This window comes from Lepidochelys olivacea, assembly GCF_965140295.1.
Source record: "Lepidochelys olivacea isolate rLepOli2 genome assembly, chromosome: 20".
In the NCBI taxonomy this organism is placed as follows: domain Eukaryota; kingdom Metazoa; phylum Chordata; order Testudines; family Cheloniidae; genus Lepidochelys; species Lepidochelys olivacea.
Genome location: NC_140430.1, coordinates 21878289 through 21896068, shown reverse-complemented (window position 1 = coordinate 21896068; position 17780 = coordinate 21878289). Strand labels below are relative to the sequence as shown.

The following is a 17780-nucleotide window of genomic DNA, read 5'->3' as shown; positions in this document are numbered from 1 at the left end:
CTGCACAAGTGGGTGGCGCATGCGTACCAGCCCTCCGCCTGTGATTTCCCGCTTCCGCGTTCAAATGGCGCGTGCGCGCTGGCCCGAAGGGCGGCTCCTCGGTCTCGGATTTGTCACTCCGCGAAGAGCCCAATCAGAGGCGCGTGTTCGCCGAGACGACCAATAGGCGGAGGAAGAGGCCGGTGAGGTCCCCAGCCCCGCCTCCCGCCGGGCGGGGAGGCCCGGACGCGGGGAGCGAAGCCGCCGGGCGAGGAGAGATGGCGGCGCTGCCGGAGCAGTCCCCGCTGACCGGGGTGGCCTGGGCCTCCAGTGCCAGCGCGGCGCCCGCCGGCTGGACGGCGGTGAGAGCGGGGCTGCCGGGACGGACATCCCCGCGCGGGAGCAGGCCCCGCCCCCTGCCCTTTGAACTGCCCCCCCCGCGCCGGGAGCAGGCCCCGCGCCGGGAGCAGGCCCCGCCCCCTGCCCTTTGAACTGCCCCCCGCGCCGGGAGCAGGCCCCGCCTCTTTCCCCCCTCGCCGAGAACAGGCCCCGCCCCTTGCCTCCCCGCGCGGGAGCAGGCCCCGCCCCCTGCCCTTTGAACTGCCCCCCCCCGCGCGGGGAGCAGGCCCCGCCTCTTTCCCCCCTCGCCGAGAACAGGCCCCGCCCCTTGCCTCCCCGCGCCGGGAGCAGGCCCCGGCCCCTGCCCTTTGAACTGCCCCCCTCGCCGAGAACAGGCCCCGCCCCTTGCTCCCCGCGCGGGAGCAGGCCCCGCCCCCTGCCCTTTGAACTGCCCCCCCTCGCCGAGAACAGGCCCCGCCTCTTGCCCCCCGCGCCGGGAACAGGCCCCGCCCCTTGCCTCCCCGCGACGGGAGCAGGCCCCGCCCCCTGCCCTTTGAACTGCCCCCCCGCGCCAAGAACAGGCCCCGCCCTTTGACCTGCCCCCCCGCGCCGGGAGCAGGCCCCGCCTCTTTCCCCCCGCGCCGGGAACAGGCCCTGCCCTTTGAACTGCCCCCCCCCCCGGAGCAGGCCCCGCCCCTTGACATGCCTAGCCCCGCCCCCTGCCTTTGGAACCCCCTGGCAGGAACAGCCCCCACTTCCCGCCGGCTGCGCAGTTGTCCCAAGTGGCAGAGGCCCTGGGCTGCCCCCACGAGGGGTGAGACCCGACGCCCGCCTGGCCCTGCGCCCTTTGGCCAGGCCCAGGCTCAAGGTCACTGTCTGCATCCCCCCCAAAGCACGGGAGGACTTGTGGCACCTTAGAGACTAACACCATCAACCCCGAAGGAGGCCTCCGATGCAGTGAGCCGTAGCCCTCGAAAGCTTATGCTCAAATAAATCCATTGGTCTCTAAGGTGCCCCAAGTCCTCCTGTTCTTTTTGCGGCTACAGACTCACGCGGCTGCGCCTCTCATTCCCCCCACAGATCACCTCGACCCTGGAGGGAGCCACAGCCAGCTTCGGGAAAGGATTTGGGCAGAAATCCGGCTACGTCTTGTGCATCACCTCCACTGTGGCCAGTGAAGTAGGAGGCGCCCAGCGCTGCTGCGTCAGCCCCTATCCTGCCCGCAACCTGACCCTACCCCTACCCTGTGATTACCCAGTGGGGGGTCACATGCAGGCGTGGCCCTAACGCAGAGGGCCTTCTCCCAATGCTACTTGCCAGTGTGTGTGAGCTAGACCTTGACCCCTTAGTTTAGTGCATGGCATTAACTTTAACCTAGCCACACACACGCGCTCTTCCCCTGAGGCTGTGGACCTAACAGTAACTTGCACCTGCACGTGATGAGGGCATCTGCTGCCCTCTAAGCCCCGTGGTCACCCAGTGCTACAGACTGACCTGAGTGTCTTTCTTTCAGACCTCCCCAGGCCATGTGGTCGCCGACGTACTGATCCTGAGTGAGAAAACGCCTCTGCCTACAGGATACCTTTACATTCGGGAGTTCTTAGAACCAAGTGAGTCTTGTTGCTCCATGCCTGTGGCGCGCTCCCTCCCCTATGCCCCTCCCAACCTTTCCCTTTAGCCCAGCTATAGCATCTTTCTACTTTATTAAACACGAAGCAACAGTGCACGGTGTGATGTAGGTGTGCCATTGAATTGCTGGAACTAGAACGCAGGCGTTCCTGGCCTTGGTGCACGTTCTGCTAGGCTTAATCCACGTACTACGTTTGGGAGTTGTATTCCTGTGTGCTAGGGAGATCAGGGCGTAGACATGTCACATCACCTGTCTTTGTACAGTCAGAGTTGAAAATGCATAGGCCGCATTTATGGGACAGTGTTGTGCAAGGTTTTCTGTTTTGGTGACGCTGGGCCTTTATCTAAAGCTGGGTGATTAGGATTTCAGCTCTTCAAAACGTCTTACCAGCCGTAATGTTTTTACAGCACTAGCATTAACCTTGGCTTTTTCTTGAGCCAGCATTCACACTGTTCAGGTAAGGCCAGCAGCAGAGACTGAGGTTACATACCATGAGCTTTACTGCTAACAAATGCAGGAATTTCTTGTGATGTCATGATCTCTGCTTCCCTGTTAGAAACGTCCATTTCCAAGAAGAAACGAATATGTGTGAAGCTTGTCCCATTAGGTGCGGCAGACCTAGTTGTTTTTGACATTATGCTGAGTGGCAAGAGTAAAGTGGTCCCATGTTATATGAAGATAGGGTAAGATGCTGCCATCCTTTCACCCTGGCTGCAGGTCCCACTTTCTGTGGCTTTAGTTCTCAGTATAATCTGTTTTTCTTCTCCCCCCAGGGAAATTAGCAGCTTTGCTGTTTGGTGTAAAAAGGGGCAACTTCTCAAACCTAAACCCCTTCCAAAACCAAGGAACATCAGTCCAGCAATGAAGGGGCTTTCACTGGAGACCACAGACCTAGATAACAAAAAGTAAGTATATCAGTCGTCACCTTTGATTTCATTGGTGCCTGTCTTGAATTAGGAGTAAGTCCCAGTTTGTTATGGTGCAACCATGTGGCTTCTGATGTTTTGTCATATGGCTCTCTCCTGGTGCTACTACCAAGGGTTCTGGAAATACCTTAGCCCAGTGTCCTTCACGGCATGAGCCAGGGCCGACTCCCCTGGAGCCTAAGTGCGGATCCTTGTCGATCACACTCTCCAGTGGCAGCGGGGCTGCAGCGAAGGCAGACTCCCTGCCTTCTCCCAGAGAAGGCAGGGAGCAGAGGTCTCTGCACTGCAAGCACCACCCCCACAGCTCCCACTGTCCAGGAATGGGGAACTGGGGCCAGTGGGAGTTGCAGGCATGATGCCTGCAGAGAGGGGTAGCATGCAGAGCACATGCCCCCATAGGGGCTGCAGGGGCACATGAGCCCCTTCCAGGAGTGGCGTGGGTCCGGGACCGCCCGAAGTAAATGCCATCCCCTTCAATGGCCAGGTTCTGAATAACCTTCTCCCACCCAACCTGCAGCCTTCTGGAGCCAGCCCCCTCTACCCCCCTCCTGCACCCCAAGCCCCTGCCCCAGCCCAGAGCCCCCTCCAGAGCCAGCACCCCATACCCCCTCCTGAACCCCAAACAATATTACCAACAACAGTACTATTATATCAACTAACAAAGAGCTCAGAGCGTTCAACCGTCTGTGTGGGGTTGCTGTGGCTCTCATGTTGAAGGTTTTTTGCCAAAGTGGCCCCCCTTTCAAAAATAGTGACGAGCACTGGCCTTTGCCCCTTTTCACACACAGGAAATGCACCATTCATGGTGGGACTGGGACTGGATGGAAGGAGGATACTGTGTGCTCAGGTTTGCTTAGCTTTAAGGGCACAGCTCTGGTGTAAGACACTAATGAATCTTAGAGTATTTTGCAGTATTGTTGCAGCTGTGTTGCTCCCAGAGTATTGGGGGGCGGGGGGTAAGGAAATATCTTTTATTGGACATTTTTGGTGAGTGGGGCAAGTTTTGAAGCTGCACAGAGCTTTTCCTAGTTGGGCTCAGATGTCTGGCTCCCAGTGTTGGGACCTGGCCCCTGGAGCACAGGGATCACAGTGGGACTCAGTGTTGGCCCGTCTGCTCCTCTGTCATGATGGTGAGGGCTAGGCCAGTTCTGAGCTCGCTGCCACCCTGCATGCCAGTGTCCCTGCTGGCAATGGCTGGAGCGGGAAGCTCAGCCCAACAAGCCCCATGGGGTAGGAGCTGCTGCTGCAGGAGGAGGTTTTTCATTTAAATTCTTTTTTTTTTTTTTTTGGGTGCTGTTTTGCAAATGTAAAACACCGAGGCCTCCATTTGTAAATTGTCTAATCCCTTGCAGGACAGAATTTTCATCAGAAAAGTCTTTGACTAGAGTTGGCTCAAAACATGTATCCATGAAGCGAGATGATTCCATTTATGATACATATAATCTCTATGGCATCTCAGGTAAGTGAAGTCCTCCTTCCAAGTACAAAGTCTGACAATTAGGTTAGGACAAACACTCCACATTATATTAGTTGCTTAAGGTGGTATTCGTCTTTTTCCTCCACCTAGTTTAAAAAAAATCCAGTCAGTGCTACTATGGTATCGGAAAGGCTGTGGGCTGGAATTTCTAACCTCTTCCACTTGGACAGGGTTATGCAGACAGAACACCCAAACTATCACATGGTGCTTCCCAGAGAGCAGTTTGGGTATTCTATCGCCTGTTCCTTCTGGTAAGTGGAGTGGCATACTGCGATGTTAGAAGACTAGGCTAAGGTAGTCCAGCGGGGCGTTCCTCTCACTCACTCTTCAAGCCCTCTGGCAATTCACAAGTTAGCACTCACCAGTCGAGGGACTGTCCCAGGCACCAGGTTTTCCTGACAGGCCTGCCAGTGCCCTGCAGCACAGTGCTTTCATAGTGCTGCTGTTCATCTGTAGCTTTCTGATGATCATTTCTCTTTCCTCAGCCATGGACGGGGTTCCTTTCGCTCTACACCCCAAATTTGAAAGCAGCAGCACTAGTGGGACTGATGTGAGTATCGCTGTAATTTACAAGGACACTGTACCAATCCCTTTGAATTAAATTGCTGTTTAAGGGGTGAGTAAGAGGGTCATGTAGTCCCACGGGTTGATGATTCTGTTTATGTTCATAGGGCAAAAGTCTTTGGTTTCCTGGGCATTGCAAACAGTTTTACAGGATAAAGAACCAGTGGGAGGAGGCTGCTAGGACAACAGGAATACATTACCTATTGTAGTTACCTCTGTTTTGTAGGCCTTTTCCATCTTCACGAACTTGAACATTAAGTCTCTTGCTGACATTGAGAAGGAGGTAAGTAATTCACTGCAGTCTGCCCTCTCTTCTCTACCGGTAATACCAAGTTGGAGTACAAAAGGATGGAGGCTTGAGAGTGGCTGAATAAGAGTTCTGTATGTACTAACAGCCATGAGCGTGAGGTAGCATTTTTTATCTATAAACCTTTTCTTTGGTTTGTTTCAGTATGACTATGCCTTTGTAGTTGAAAGGACTGCGGCTGCCAGACTCCCACCCAGCATCTGTTAGCAGCGAGCAGCACAGAGTGCTACCAAAGCATGGGGTACGTGTCCCTTCTAGCAGATAAAGTTATATTCTTCCTATTAAATCATGCCGCTGAGGCTGTCTGTTGCCACAGTGCACAAACTGCACAGCCAGCTGTGATGGACTCAATTCTCCAAAGGACGCTCTTGTAAAGAACGGAATGAACTCTGTTTCTGCCTTCTAATTTTGTAATATTTAAATCTGTAATCCACTTGGAAACTAGAGAGCACCATCAACTTTTGAAAGATTACTAGCAAAGTCAAATAAGTGCATTTATACTTGCAGTCTAGTAGGGCTATGTCTATACTGCAATGAAAGACACAGGCATGGCCATAGCTGGCATGGGTTGGTGGGCTAAAAATGGCAGTGGAGAGGCTTGGGCTGGACCCTGGGCTCTGAGACCCCCCAAGTCATGAGGTTGCAGAGCCAGGGCTCCAGTCCAAACCCAAATATCTACACTGCAGTTTTTAAACCTGCAGCCAGTCAGCTGACCCTGGGACTAAAACTCGCTGCTGTTTGTATTTTACTGTGGTGTCCACTATGCCACTGTCACCTGCATTTAGCTCTCCATGGAAGTTAAGTTTTTGAGGGTTTACCATAGGGTTTACTTTTGTGTAGCAGACAGCAAGACACTAATATTTTGTTCAGGCTGTGTTTAAAGATTAATGAACATTGGGTATTGAACATTTTTTCTTAGCTCTCTTACTAAAACTCTTTTTTATTCCGGACGTTGCCCCTGGGAAGGTAACTATTTTTGAGGACACAACTTTTTATACAGCAGAAATACTAAGCAAACTAAGGGCTAAAGAGGCTGCTGCTGCTGCTATTGTCATACTAATTAAAACAAGCCTTTGTTCAAGCCCTCCTTGCATATTTATGACTACGTGAATCTAGCTACTCTTCCTGCCTTGTTTCTTTCATAATTGAGGGACTCTAATTTTGTGTCTGAACCTCAGAACTCATAGAGGGAATAGCTGTTAGTTACTCAAAAGGTCGAGCTCTTACACTACTAGCCCCAAAAAAGAAATTCCAAATGTGTTTTAAAATACACTGATTCCCATTTAATTACCAAATTCTGTAAACGCTTCCTCAAGCATAGGGCAGTACAAAATTCCCAATATGTCACGTCCTGGAAATGTTATTTAAAGGTGTGTTGCCCCATGCAGCCTTGATTGTTACACCAAGTGGTCTCCAAACGAGCATGTCAGAAAGCTTTCCCAGGCCTGCTCCAGAGCAGGGCTAAGTCACTGTCAAAAGAATAAAGATCCTTCTTGCAATCTGGAAGTGTGTCCCCACGGTGTTGTCCTTCACACTTGTATACTCAGCACTGCTGGGATGTTGGAGGCTTGGAATCTGTTTCAGGAAGGCACTTTAAGTTTTGCACTCCCCAGCAGAAACTGAAGAATTCGGTCTACCACCAAGGCGAGGAAGAAGTCAGCCAGCAAGACCTGAGCAATCACAATCTTAAACTGAAAGGGAAGCAGCTTAGATAAGTTATTTTTGGCTAAACAACATATTGAAACTTCCAGCAGTTAAAGCCTGTTTTAATAACTAACTTATTTTTAGTGGGAGATTATGAAGGGGCAAGCGGGGCATCAGCAAAGTAAATGAACAAATATCTCGCATCAGTGAATGGTGGCAAGCAAGCACTTAGTACAGAACTGGACAGTCTCATCCCCCTCAGTCTGCACTGCACAAAGGAAGCAGGGATGCAAAGTGAACTCTTGCCTCATGTGACCAAACCCAGAAGTCTAGTCTCCCTCGAGGTGGGGAAGGACAGCTCAGTGCAAGGTTGCTGTCAGGGACTAGGAGAGAAGAGCAGGGGGTCACATGAAAAGCTCAGTGAGCCAGTAACTGCAGTACTGCGCTAGTCAGGAATTTAAACGTGTCTAAAGCCCAGTAAAATATGTAAAGACAGTTCTGAGAGGCTGCTACTGTGCCTCAGACAGGATGCAGCTCTTCAGAACCTCACCGGGAGACCCAGCCACAGAGGCAAGTTGGGGAGAGTAACCCGGGTGTTCTTAGTTTCAGAGTATTTAGAACAAGTAATTGTTTTCAGTCTCAAACACTGAACACAAACCACATTATGGAAGAGTTTCTGGAAGTCCATATATAAGGAGGCTATTTTAAATCAAGTTTTATCTTTAAAAAGGAACACCCCTTAGAATCATAAAACCATACAGTTAGAAGGAACCGCAAGGGTCATCCAGTCTAACAACTTAGATGCGAGCGGAGTTTGGTTTGTACACAGGGGAATTCAGAACCCAAACGGATTCCTGTCCAAGAGAATCCTTGCACGTCTAGTCTTCAGTACAAGGGGCTACTTTCCAGTGAGCGTTTAGGTAGTTGTAAGTGAAGCATGAAGTTGGGAATTTCACAGGTGCCTAAGCTGAGTTAAGGGTCTGACTCCCATTGAAATCAGTGGGCACCTAACTTCTTCGGGCCCCTTTGAAAGTCCTTGCTGTAGCAGTTCCAGAGTATTGGTTTCTATAGCAGTTACTCCAGAAGAGTCTGCCAGTGTGGAACACTCCATCCTGTCCCTGCTCACCTCCATGGGGATTTCCACCAGCCCAAACTTTTCACTGAACTCTGGTGAGGAGCCTGTCAAAAGGCCCACAATGGCCAGTCCTGAAAGGATAATGCTCCACAGTAGAGGTTTGTTCTCCCGCAGACTCTCCATAAAAGGGTGGCCCTGAAATGGCAAATGCACATTGAGACACCATCAGAACAGAAGAGCCGCTGCAGCTCATCTTCACTAGGTTCAGTGGGAGGCAGCTTTCAATGCCAAATTCACAAGCTTTTTTAAAAACAGGACAGGAATTCTGGTCTCCCAGACAGAGAACTGATACTTCAATGTACAATTTGGGTCTCGCCTTGATGCATTCAGAACAGCTATCTTTGTACATAAGCAAACTTTTTCCAAACTCTCAACAGATGTCTCTACTGAAGGATTTACATCGGTGACACTGCCGTTAATAACGTAGAACAAATCTTTGTATCTCACACCCACATCAACACTGCTAAGCCCACATGGGCTACCTTTCAGATTTGCAAACACATCAGTTCCTACAAGCGCATTGGCTTTGATGTAACATTATAACTTAAATACAATTTTGTTTCTGCCCTGGTTTCCCAGAGATGCGAGCTGAGCAAGTCTTACCTTGTAATTAATGGTGAAAGTGGCCATCTGCATTGCCATTGACATGATGTAAACCGTGCTATTCACCAGGCTGGGCTCAAACTCCTTGTACAAATCCACAAACTCTTCTTTCCTTAAAGAAACCAGACAAAGCCCTTTCCGATCAATGGAGCCCAGTTCTGGGATTTCAGAATAAATGGGACTAGGGGCCAATTCATCAGATGAGATTTTAAAGCCTTGAAGGGAACCATTGTGATAATCTAGTCCAGTGGTCCCCAAATGTTTTCTGTTGCCTCCCCTCTTACCTGGCTGCAGCCGGGGGTCAGGTGCTGAAGCCACAACTGGGAGCAGAGCTGTGGGCCGGAAGCCAAAGGCCAAGGCTAGGGCTGCAGCTGGGAGCCAAGGTGGGGGGGCCGCAGCCACCGCCAGAGCCCAGGCAGGGCCGGAACAGAGCTGGGGGCAGAGCGGGGCTGGGTGGTGGTCCTTTCCCGCTCCCATGGGGGCTGGCCCAGGCTCTGCTGCACCCCCCAAACGTTCCTCCGTGCACAACAATTTGGAGACTACTGATCTAGTCCGACCTGCATAACATAAGGCCCTAGACTCACACTTACTAATTTCTGCACCAAGCCCATAACTTCTGTTTGAGTGCAGCATCTCTCAGGCTGATCCCCAGGCTTACTATAAAAAGTTCTGAACTCAACTTAGCTAAGTTGTCTGGTGACCTTCATTTGATTTGCAACTCAAATCCACCTTTTCGGATACTTCCCTCCTGCCTACCAAATTTAAGATTAAGCAGGCAGGGATTTCTAAGGGAAAATAAGAAGGAAAAGCACCATGAAGGCAGCAGGTTTCCCTACACCTTCCTTCCCAGATGGGATTTGCCCATCCAGTTTAATAACTTGGTGCTCAGTCGCAGCCTGAAGATAGGTGCAAACATTTTGTACTTCAGAAACAAGCAGCACTCACGTGGAAGAGCTGCGGGCCTGCGCACCACGGTACAGATACACCAGGCTAAGGAAATGGACGAGGAACTGCAGCACCACGGTCAGAACAGTGTAGAGATTGAAGATATTGGGTAACGGACGCTCCCTGGAAAGTGTCTTCAGAGGCTGGAAACCAAAGGAAAAAAAGAGACACCAGGATTTAACAGATGGAAAAATTGTACAAAGACAATGAAGTTGGTGCCACTGGCCAAGCTGCCAGCAAGATCCCACCTGGGTCAACTGTGCCCATGAAATGCCCAGCTCTTATAAATTCCACTTCACACAGTGAGACCTTCAGCTGCATGCTGCAGGCAACAGTGTATCCCAGGTGATTAATGCCTGCGTCTGACCATGTGCCCTGGCACACTGAACAGAAATGCACTGTCTGTCTGATCTCATTCTTAGACATTCCCTAAAGTGCAAAGTGTTGGCCACAGAAAGGCCTCCCCTCGCCAGGATCTAGGGAAGAACGAAGTGATTCTCTGCACGTTCTGGGCAGGCAGTGAGCTGGCTAGACAGCACTCACTGTAAGAATAGAAGAGCTGCTTTCCCTGCCGCATTCCTCACAAGACAAACACAACCCTTCCCATTTCCTCCTTCGGAAGCACTCCCAGGTACAGCAGGCCACCATGCAACATACCTTTGACCTAGAGATGAAGAGGAAGCAGCCGGCCAATAACAAACCCTGAAGCGTTGCCTGGAAGTCACTGAATTTCACTCCTTCCAGGTAAAGGACGCTTTGGCTGTATGCGAGGATCAGGGCATTCAAGGCCAGGATCTTAAACATCTGGAGCGTGGTCACTAATGTGCAGCGACCTTGCTTGATCACGTGGCAGACTGAAGAGCAAGAAGAAACAGCAGTTTGTCCTCAGGATGCAAGTTCTGTGGCTCCATCTGCACAGCCCCCTCCACTCCCTGGGACCCAGCATGGGGAGCTGCTATGAGCCTAGAGTTCTTGGACAAGCAGCTCACCTTTCCCTTGATCCAGTGCACCATGGTTACTCAGCACAGTCAGTTTCCATCTCCACGCTGGGAAATCCATATGGGGAAATGAAAACTGGGAGTATGGGAAGCACCCCCTTGGCCTCATGTTTTAGGCATTTCCTCCCAGTAAGAGTCAGTGTTTGCATCACCCTTTTCTCCACCCCACCCAAAGCCCCCCTGCCTTTGCCAAGAGCCTGTTCGGATTCACACAGGAAATGCGCTTATGCTACTCTCCTCATCGGAGTAGGAGGGTCACCAGACTAGGGGCAATCAACAGCACATACCTGCTTCCCCGTTGCTACTTACTACACTGAATGGAGGAGAGCTTGGATGTAAAGGGAGCAGCGATGCTGGCATCACCCAGTTTCACAACAGGCACATGGTCCTCTTCCAAATCCTTCAGGACCTGGCTGATCCGCTCCTGGTTTCCAGTGAGAGACAAGGAGACATTTCATTATCACAGACTGGGATAATACGGAGACTTGCATCATCCCTACCCAGCCCTGATCCTTGCTCAGAGGGGCTCTCCACACTGCCAGGACCTTAGACAGCCCCTCAGCATATACCCTGTGAGCCGGCTGCAGAGCTCACCCACCTCCAGGAGGTCTGTCAGCTGACACCCACCAGTGTCATTTCTGGGGCAGGAAGGAGAAAGGCTGGGCTTGTGGACTCCCCTGGGCAGAACTGGAAGTGTGACGGCTGGTTTATGGATCCATGAAAGGACAATACTGTCATGAGTAGCTGCTGCAATTCTGACTAGAATAAGCCTGCAGCGGTGGGGGCTCCAGAACAGGACAACTCCCTCTGGCTTTGACTTCCTTTCTGGCCAGAAACACCTTACCCAGGAGCACGGGCAGGGCCTTGCTGCAATCAGAAATACATTTCTGGGGTGTCCTGCCATTTCCAATTCAAGAATTAAAAATAAAAGCCCTAGTGAGCCTGGGGGATGGGAGGAGTGGAGGGCACCAGGGATGTGGACAGTGTCAGCCACTGAACCTGGAAGGGAGGAGGGGCTGGGCTCCAGGCAGACCTGGTTACCAACCCGCTGGATGGCCAGTTGCTCTTCTCTGTGGGACATGACCCTGTGCTTGGCAGCACGGGAGGTGGGCTTCATGGCACTGCTCCCTATGGCAGGCAAGGCGGGTCTCCCATCATTGGGTCCATCGCGAGGTCTCTTTTTCCGTTCGGGGAGTCTCTCGGGAGCATTTGCCAGCAGCGCCACCCCTGTAAGACCAAAACATCAGCTGCAGGAAAAGAAAAAACCCGAACTGGCAAAATGACTTCACCAAGTGGGAACCCTTAGTTCCCAGCAGCCGTGAGCCGCCCTTCACAGCCCCCCTTAGAGTGGTGCCAAGCAAATGTACGAAGGGGAAGGAAGCACTTGTTAGAGCAGGGAACTGGGACTTCTGGGTTCCAGTCCTAACTCGATGTGACCTTAGACAAGGTGTGAGGTGACCTGAAGAACTTTGTGCCAGCGTAAAAGCTCATCTCTCTCTCTTTCTCTCTCTCACCAACAGCAGTTGGTCCAATACAAGACACCTTTCTCATCTCTCGCTCGCCTTGTCTCTCTAGTATCCTGGGCCCGACACAGTGACAGTGACACTGCAGACATGCCCTTCGGCAAGTCATGTCCAGATCTGTAAATGGGAATGCAGTAATGCCCCCTGGCCCCAGTAAAGCTCTGGTCTCTTCTGAAGGAAGGTTTTAAGTATTACCAAGGAGTCAATACTGAAGGCACTGAAGCTATAGCCTTTATCCGAGAGACCGCAGCTGGCCCAACAGCAAGGCCCACTATCCTAGGTAGAAATACACCACATTACTCAGCTCAACCTTACTTTGCTAAGGGAGACAGAACAGAATAAAATGGGAAGGGGGCAGCAAGTGGAGCACTCTCACCAAATGATTTCACAGAAGGAATTTTCTGGACCAACTGAAACAAGAATCTGGAAAGTTTAGATTAATCCAGATTTAGGGACGTCTCCGATTCAGAAGGCAGGATTGATACACAATCTGGTGACCCAGGGATGTCCCAGACCAGGGTCCCCGTGAGGCACGTTACACTCAGGGGCTGAAGCAGCAGCAGAGCAGCAGGGAAGAAGTCGCTCTATGAAGCACTCCCAGGGTAACTGCTTTGTAGCCAGTTTTCTCCCCCTAGGCTCATGCCATGTAGAAGCACAAGCTGTGTGAGTGTGCATTTCGCCAGCCTACTGCTCATTTCACCCCCGGGGAGAGACGATGCAGCTCCAAATGGAGTCTGCCAGATTAATTACTGACCAATCCCAGCTGAGAAAATCCCCAGTAAATGCGTAAGTCCCTAGAGATGCCTGCAGAAGGCTCCAAATGCTGAATTCTGTGCCCAGGGATACAAGCCAAACCCAGGAAGCCACACACTACCTTCCTCCTCATTGCATGTTCAGACTCACCCACATCTGCATGCTTCAGGGCTCCAACATCGTTGGTTCCATCCCCACACATCAGCGTGACAAAGCCGAGCCCCTTTAACGTTGTGATGACAAACTCCTACAGTGAGAAGTGCCAGTCAGGAATGAACGCCTGCCCAAGCTACTGGGACTGTGTGTGTGCCAGGTACCAAAATGGGCTGGGGCACATGCTGAAAAGCACTGTGTTAAATACCCTTTTTGAGCATCACCGGTCTTATGCCTCACTCAGTTTTTAATATTGGCGCTAAGGACACGGATCAGAGGGCTCCTTTACAGTGAACAAGACAGGAAATCATGCAGCTGACTTGGCACTTAGAGCTCTCAATATTCACCCCTCTGCATCTTCTGAAACAAGTAATTCATCAGAGGACCAAGGGGCTGAGCACGCCAAGAGGCTGAGCTCCAGTTAACATGAATGTGAGTGGCAGGTGCTGAGCCCCAGAGACTCTTGGATTCCCCATGGTGTGCTGGAGTCATTCTGGATTTGGGAACTGTCCGCAGGTAAGTTACTGTTACTGTTAGTAGGCAGGACACACCGAGACAGGCAGAAGCTGAGATTTTACAGAGGACTGGAGCATCTCACCTTTTGTTTCGGTGCCACCCTGGCAAACACCTGAACATGGGGTATGAGCTTCAACAATTGCTGTCTGCTCGCAGTCTGCAGGTAAGAGAGCCCTTCACCCGTAACACACAGGTTGTGACGAATCAGCTCTTGCCGGGAGTGTGGAAAGATGGGGAGCGTGGTGGTGCCGTCAATGGACTGCCACTGCCAGCTGGAGTCTGGAACAGAACGCAGGCGGGGTTGGGAGTCAGCACAGACACTGCCATGTGGGACTCGGGGGGGTGGGGGGGGTGGAAATGCACAGAGCCAGGTGTCTGCAGCACTTTGTCACTATAGCCTGGCTACCATGGTGAAAGCTGGCAGATTGCCAGACACCAGAGTCAGTCTGCACTGTGGGGCCACCTGCTTGCCCCCTATGCTATCTATGGGACTTCTATGGCCCCTCTGTCACACCGAACCTGAGCGCCTCAGTGACTTTATCTTCACAGTCCCCAGGGAGGCAGGGCAGCGCTACTTTTCACAGACGGGGGGGAGGCACAAGAGACTGACTTGTCCAAGGTCATGCAGGGAGTCTGCAGCAGAGCTAGAAACCAAACCCAAGTCCCTTACCACCACTGCCTCCCCCAAACCTTCCATACAAAGGGGAGGCCTGCCAGCTGCTGTTACTTAGGTGCTCAGACCCCCTGGTGATGGACTGGGTAGCCCATACGCACGCTGCTCCTGCCAGCTGCTGTTTGTGACCTGCTCGGAGATGTGTGGGGGAAGGCCCTGCGGAGGGGCACTGGATTATCTGGGACTCTCAGCAGCAAAATCATTACACTTTCTGCCACCAGAGGTCAGTGTTACACATCCGATGAAGTGAGCTGTAGCTCACGAAAGCTCATGCTCAAATAAATGGGTTAGTCTCTGAGGTGCCACAAGTACTCCTTTTCTTTTTGCGAATACAGACTAACACGGCTGTTACTCTGAAACCTGTTACACCCCAGTGACCTGTGCAGGCACCCAGGCTGGATACTATATCCGAACAGGCCTGTTGGCTGGGCTGGGATCCATCACCTTTGCTGTGGGGAGGCTGCAGGATGAGGGTGTGATCTTTCTGGATGAAGTGGAGTTCCTGGGCCACATGGCAGGCAGTGAGCGGATTGTCCCCTGTGATCATCACTACCTGAGAGAGGGAAACAGGTAGGGTCACACGAGGTTACCGAGGAGGTCACACTACACGCGCATGGCCTTAGTTACACAGAACAGAGAGAAGTTCCTGGACGCTGACCAGGTTCCACCTGAGACACTAATGATCACAGGTGCTTTGTACAGCACCTTGTCCGGAAATTCAACCACTGGGGCAAGGCAGAGTTATTAGCCAGTGCCCCCACCCATCACAGTACTTAAATCAAGACTGGATGTTTTCCTGAGACAGCTGCTCTGGGAATTACATTGGGTCAGGTCTCTGGCCTGTGCTCTGCAGCGGGTCAGACCAGATGATCACAGTGGTCCCTTCTGGCTTTGGACTCTATGAATGACGCACAGCTCAGGGCAGTGGCTGCCCCTCCCACGCCCTGCAATCCTGGAAGAGGCTTGTGCCGGCCGAGTCGCTCAGGCGTCTGCACGGTCCCAGGAGTTCAGTCACAAGCAAAGCGGCTTGCAGGAGCTCGTTTCCTCCTGCAGACACTCACATGGTGCGATGCATTCTGGATCTCCCGGATGACGGGCTTGGAATCAGCTTTGAGAGGACAGGAGACCACAATGAAGCCGACAAATCTCAGGTCACATTCCAGAGCCTCACGCTTGAACTCTCGCACCTTCCATGGAAAAGAACCACACCGAGTGTTACGGGCCATCTCACGAGCAATGAGACCCCCATCCACTGCAGACCGTCCTGACTGGGAACGCCAGGGGCAGGCTGAGGTGCATGGAATGATTCTGGATTCTCCCTCCGTTGCCCTAGAGACAGCATCCCCTTTGGTAATATAGTCACCGCCCCCCTTTCTGAGCCTCCCCAGCTTTCCTCCCACAGGCATATCATCCCTGTTTTACAAGTGGGGAAACTGAAGCAAGGCAAGGCAGAGGAAGGTGCCCACGGTTACACAAGTAGTCAGTGCCAGAACTGAAAATAGAAACCAGGAGACCTGAGCCACAGTCCCTTGGAGCTAATAAGCAAATAAATAAATAAAATAAAATCAACAGGATTCAGGTATAAAAAAACCAAAGCAGTTACAGATTCATCTGTGGCTTATGACAATCGTCTCCCTATGAAGTGTCTGTGCCACCCCCTCTCATGTGGGCACCTTCCTTTGGGTGGGTGCTCTGACTTTAGGGGCCCAGGCATGGAGCCAGGGGTGCTGGAACAATTTTTATAGTAGGGGTGATGACGATGGAAACCACGTATTTGGGTTATTACTAATACTTCAAGCCAGTGGGTTTGGCAGCGCCCTTCGTTCCAGCACCACTGCCTGGAGCCAAGCGTACCTGCTGATGAGTGAGGTGCCCCAGCTCTTTGCAGCCAAGCGCGAGCACCCTCGCCCCCTCACGTGCGATTTCTGTGTGCATGGTGCGGTAGCTGCTCGGGCACTGAGAGAACTGCAGAAAAAGGGGGGGCGGGGCGGAAACAGCTTGTTAAACACTATACGCAGGTTACAATGCTTCATATCAAATACACAGTGAAGCAGAGGAGCCTCCCTGCCTGAGTAGGGGTGAGGCAAGCCGGGAGCTCAAAGAAGCAACAAATATCCCCACTGAGGGCAGGAGAATGACTTTATCTGATATTCACCCTTCTGCTGCCATTTGTATTTGCAGGTCTGAGAACAAGCACAGAGCGGCCAGGAACATCACACACTGAGCCACCCTTGATTTAACTAGGATTAATGTTGAGCCTCTGCAGTGGACACTGTTCTTCATGGGAAGGGGGGGGCAGGGCGCATCTGGGCCCATTTTCAGGACATAATTCATGTTCTGGATTTGAGGATGGAGTCACACAAACCCAGGCAAGCTTGTGGAGGCCCCATGAACTGATTCCCATTTTAGGACACATCTTGCTGTCGTAAAGCCCATTCCGTGCGTGTGCTGCGCTCACCATTGCATGCAGGGTCTCTGGGGCCCCTTTCACAGCTGCAATGTAACAGAGATCAGTCGAGCCAATCTTCTCATATGAAGCCAAGACAGACATTCTTTTCAGGGCACTGGCAAAATGAAAGCGCTGGTGAATTTTCAGTCCCTGAGTTTTAATACTTCTGGGGAAAACTTTCTCATCTGGAAACAAACAGATCGGGAAATCCAGAAAGGTTTCTCAGCATTGCAAGCAGATTCACTTCCCTCAGCTCCCAGGAACGAATCATTCACTACAAACAAGTCTCCCCACCCAAGCCTTGCAGCATGGTGATGACGGAAGTTCTGGCCCCAGTGACTGAGGGATGGAATTGCCTGGACCACCTCTGTGGATCTGAACAAAGAGCTGCTTCTGAGCATGCCACATCTGCAGCACAAGGTGGATGTTAGGATATAGATATTCAGGCCTGTCTGTAAAGGCCTATACTCTAAGAATTTAGGTGTATTCTTATCGCTTGGCTAGTTCTAGAGGTATAAAAGAAAGAAATCACTGTCTGCTGGTGTAAGGGCCTTCTCTTACTGTGACAGATTGAGGCCCTGTTCTTAGGCTAAGGCCTTTGGCTAAGCAGCAGAGGCAGCCATAAGCTAGGAAGCGAACAGTCACATCCTCACATTCCAAACTAGTCACATTGAAATAAGGTGCTATTGGGCTGTTAGGCACTATCAGGACAGGATTGTATTCCTGTCACCTCCAGAGAGGGGGAGGTGCCTAGAAAATGTAAAAGGAAACTTGGTTTGATGGCATCCTGTCTGGCAGGAACTCACTTATCAATAGCTGGGATGTGAAATCCTCACTTCTGTATTGTCTTGTCATAGTTCCCACTTTGCTGTTGTTTGTCTGTATAATCTCTGTCTGGTTCTGTGATTGTTCCTGTCTGCTGTAATAATTAATTTTGCTGGGTGTAAACTAATTAAGGTGGTGGGATATAATTGGTTACATAATCATGTTACAATATGTTAGGATTGGTTAGTTAAATTTCAGGAAAATGATTGGTTAAGGTATAGCAAAGCAGAACTCAAGTTTTACTATATAATCTGTAGTCAATGAGGAAGCGACTGGGTGTGGGTGGGGGTGGGCATGTGGGTATGTGAGATTGGAACAAGGAATGGGGGTAAGAAAATTGG

The 17780-nt window shown here is 51.5% G+C and overlaps 2 protein-coding genes across 4 annotated transcripts in view; one reads left to right on the top strand and one right to left on the bottom strand.

Annotated features, from left to right (window-relative positions):
- The first annotated feature begins 152 nt into the window (after positions 1 to 152).
- Positions 153 to 6728, top strand: MVB12A (multivesicular body subunit 12A). 2 transcript variants are annotated; one of them, XM_084610179.1, is made up of 9 exons: positions 163 to 341; positions 1399 to 1497; positions 1832 to 1928; positions 2505 to 2631; positions 2722 to 2853; positions 4227 to 4333; positions 4837 to 4901; positions 5142 to 5198; positions 5367 to 6728. In XM_084610179.1, the coding sequence occupies exons 1-9, from the start codon at positions 258 to 260 to the stop codon at positions 5427 to 5429; spliced, it is 831 nt and encodes a 276-aa protein (XP_084466305.1). In that variant the 5' UTR covers positions 163 to 257; the 3' UTR covers positions 5430 to 6728. The 2 variants fall into 2 exon arrangements, with proteins under 2 accessions (XP_084466306.1, XP_084466305.1); XM_084610180.1 differs by lacking the exon at positions 1399 to 1497 and having other exon boundaries at positions 153 to 341.
- Positions 6483 to 17780, bottom strand: part of ATP13A1 (ATPase 13A1) — a 29263-nt gene continuing 17965 nt past the window's right edge. Inside the window, exons 14-26 of one of the 2 annotated variants that reach the window (XM_084610177.1) lie at positions 16624 to 16799; positions 16020 to 16130; positions 15227 to 15352; positions 14610 to 14718; positions 13575 to 13771; positions 12974 to 13070; positions 11581 to 11774; positions 10857 to 10971; positions 10207 to 10403; positions 9550 to 9692; positions 8605 to 8716; positions 7993 to 8136; positions 6483 to 6913 (exon numbers count right to left, since the gene is read on the bottom strand). In XM_084610177.1, coding sequence (XP_084466303.1) covers positions 6803 to 6913; positions 7993 to 8136; positions 8605 to 8716; positions 9550 to 9692; positions 10207 to 10403; positions 10857 to 10971; positions 11581 to 11774; positions 12974 to 13070; positions 13575 to 13771; positions 14610 to 14718; positions 15227 to 15352; positions 16020 to 16130; positions 16624 to 16799 — 1832 coding nt within the window. In that variant the 3' untranslated portion in view covers positions 6483 to 6802. The remainder of the gene's footprint in view (positions 6914 to 7992; positions 8137 to 8604; positions 8717 to 9549; positions 9693 to 10206; positions 10404 to 10856; positions 10972 to 11580; positions 11775 to 12973; positions 13071 to 13574; positions 13772 to 14609; positions 14719 to 15226; positions 15353 to 16019; positions 16131 to 16623; positions 16800 to 17780) is intronic. The other variant, XM_084610178.1, reaches the window with a different exon arrangement.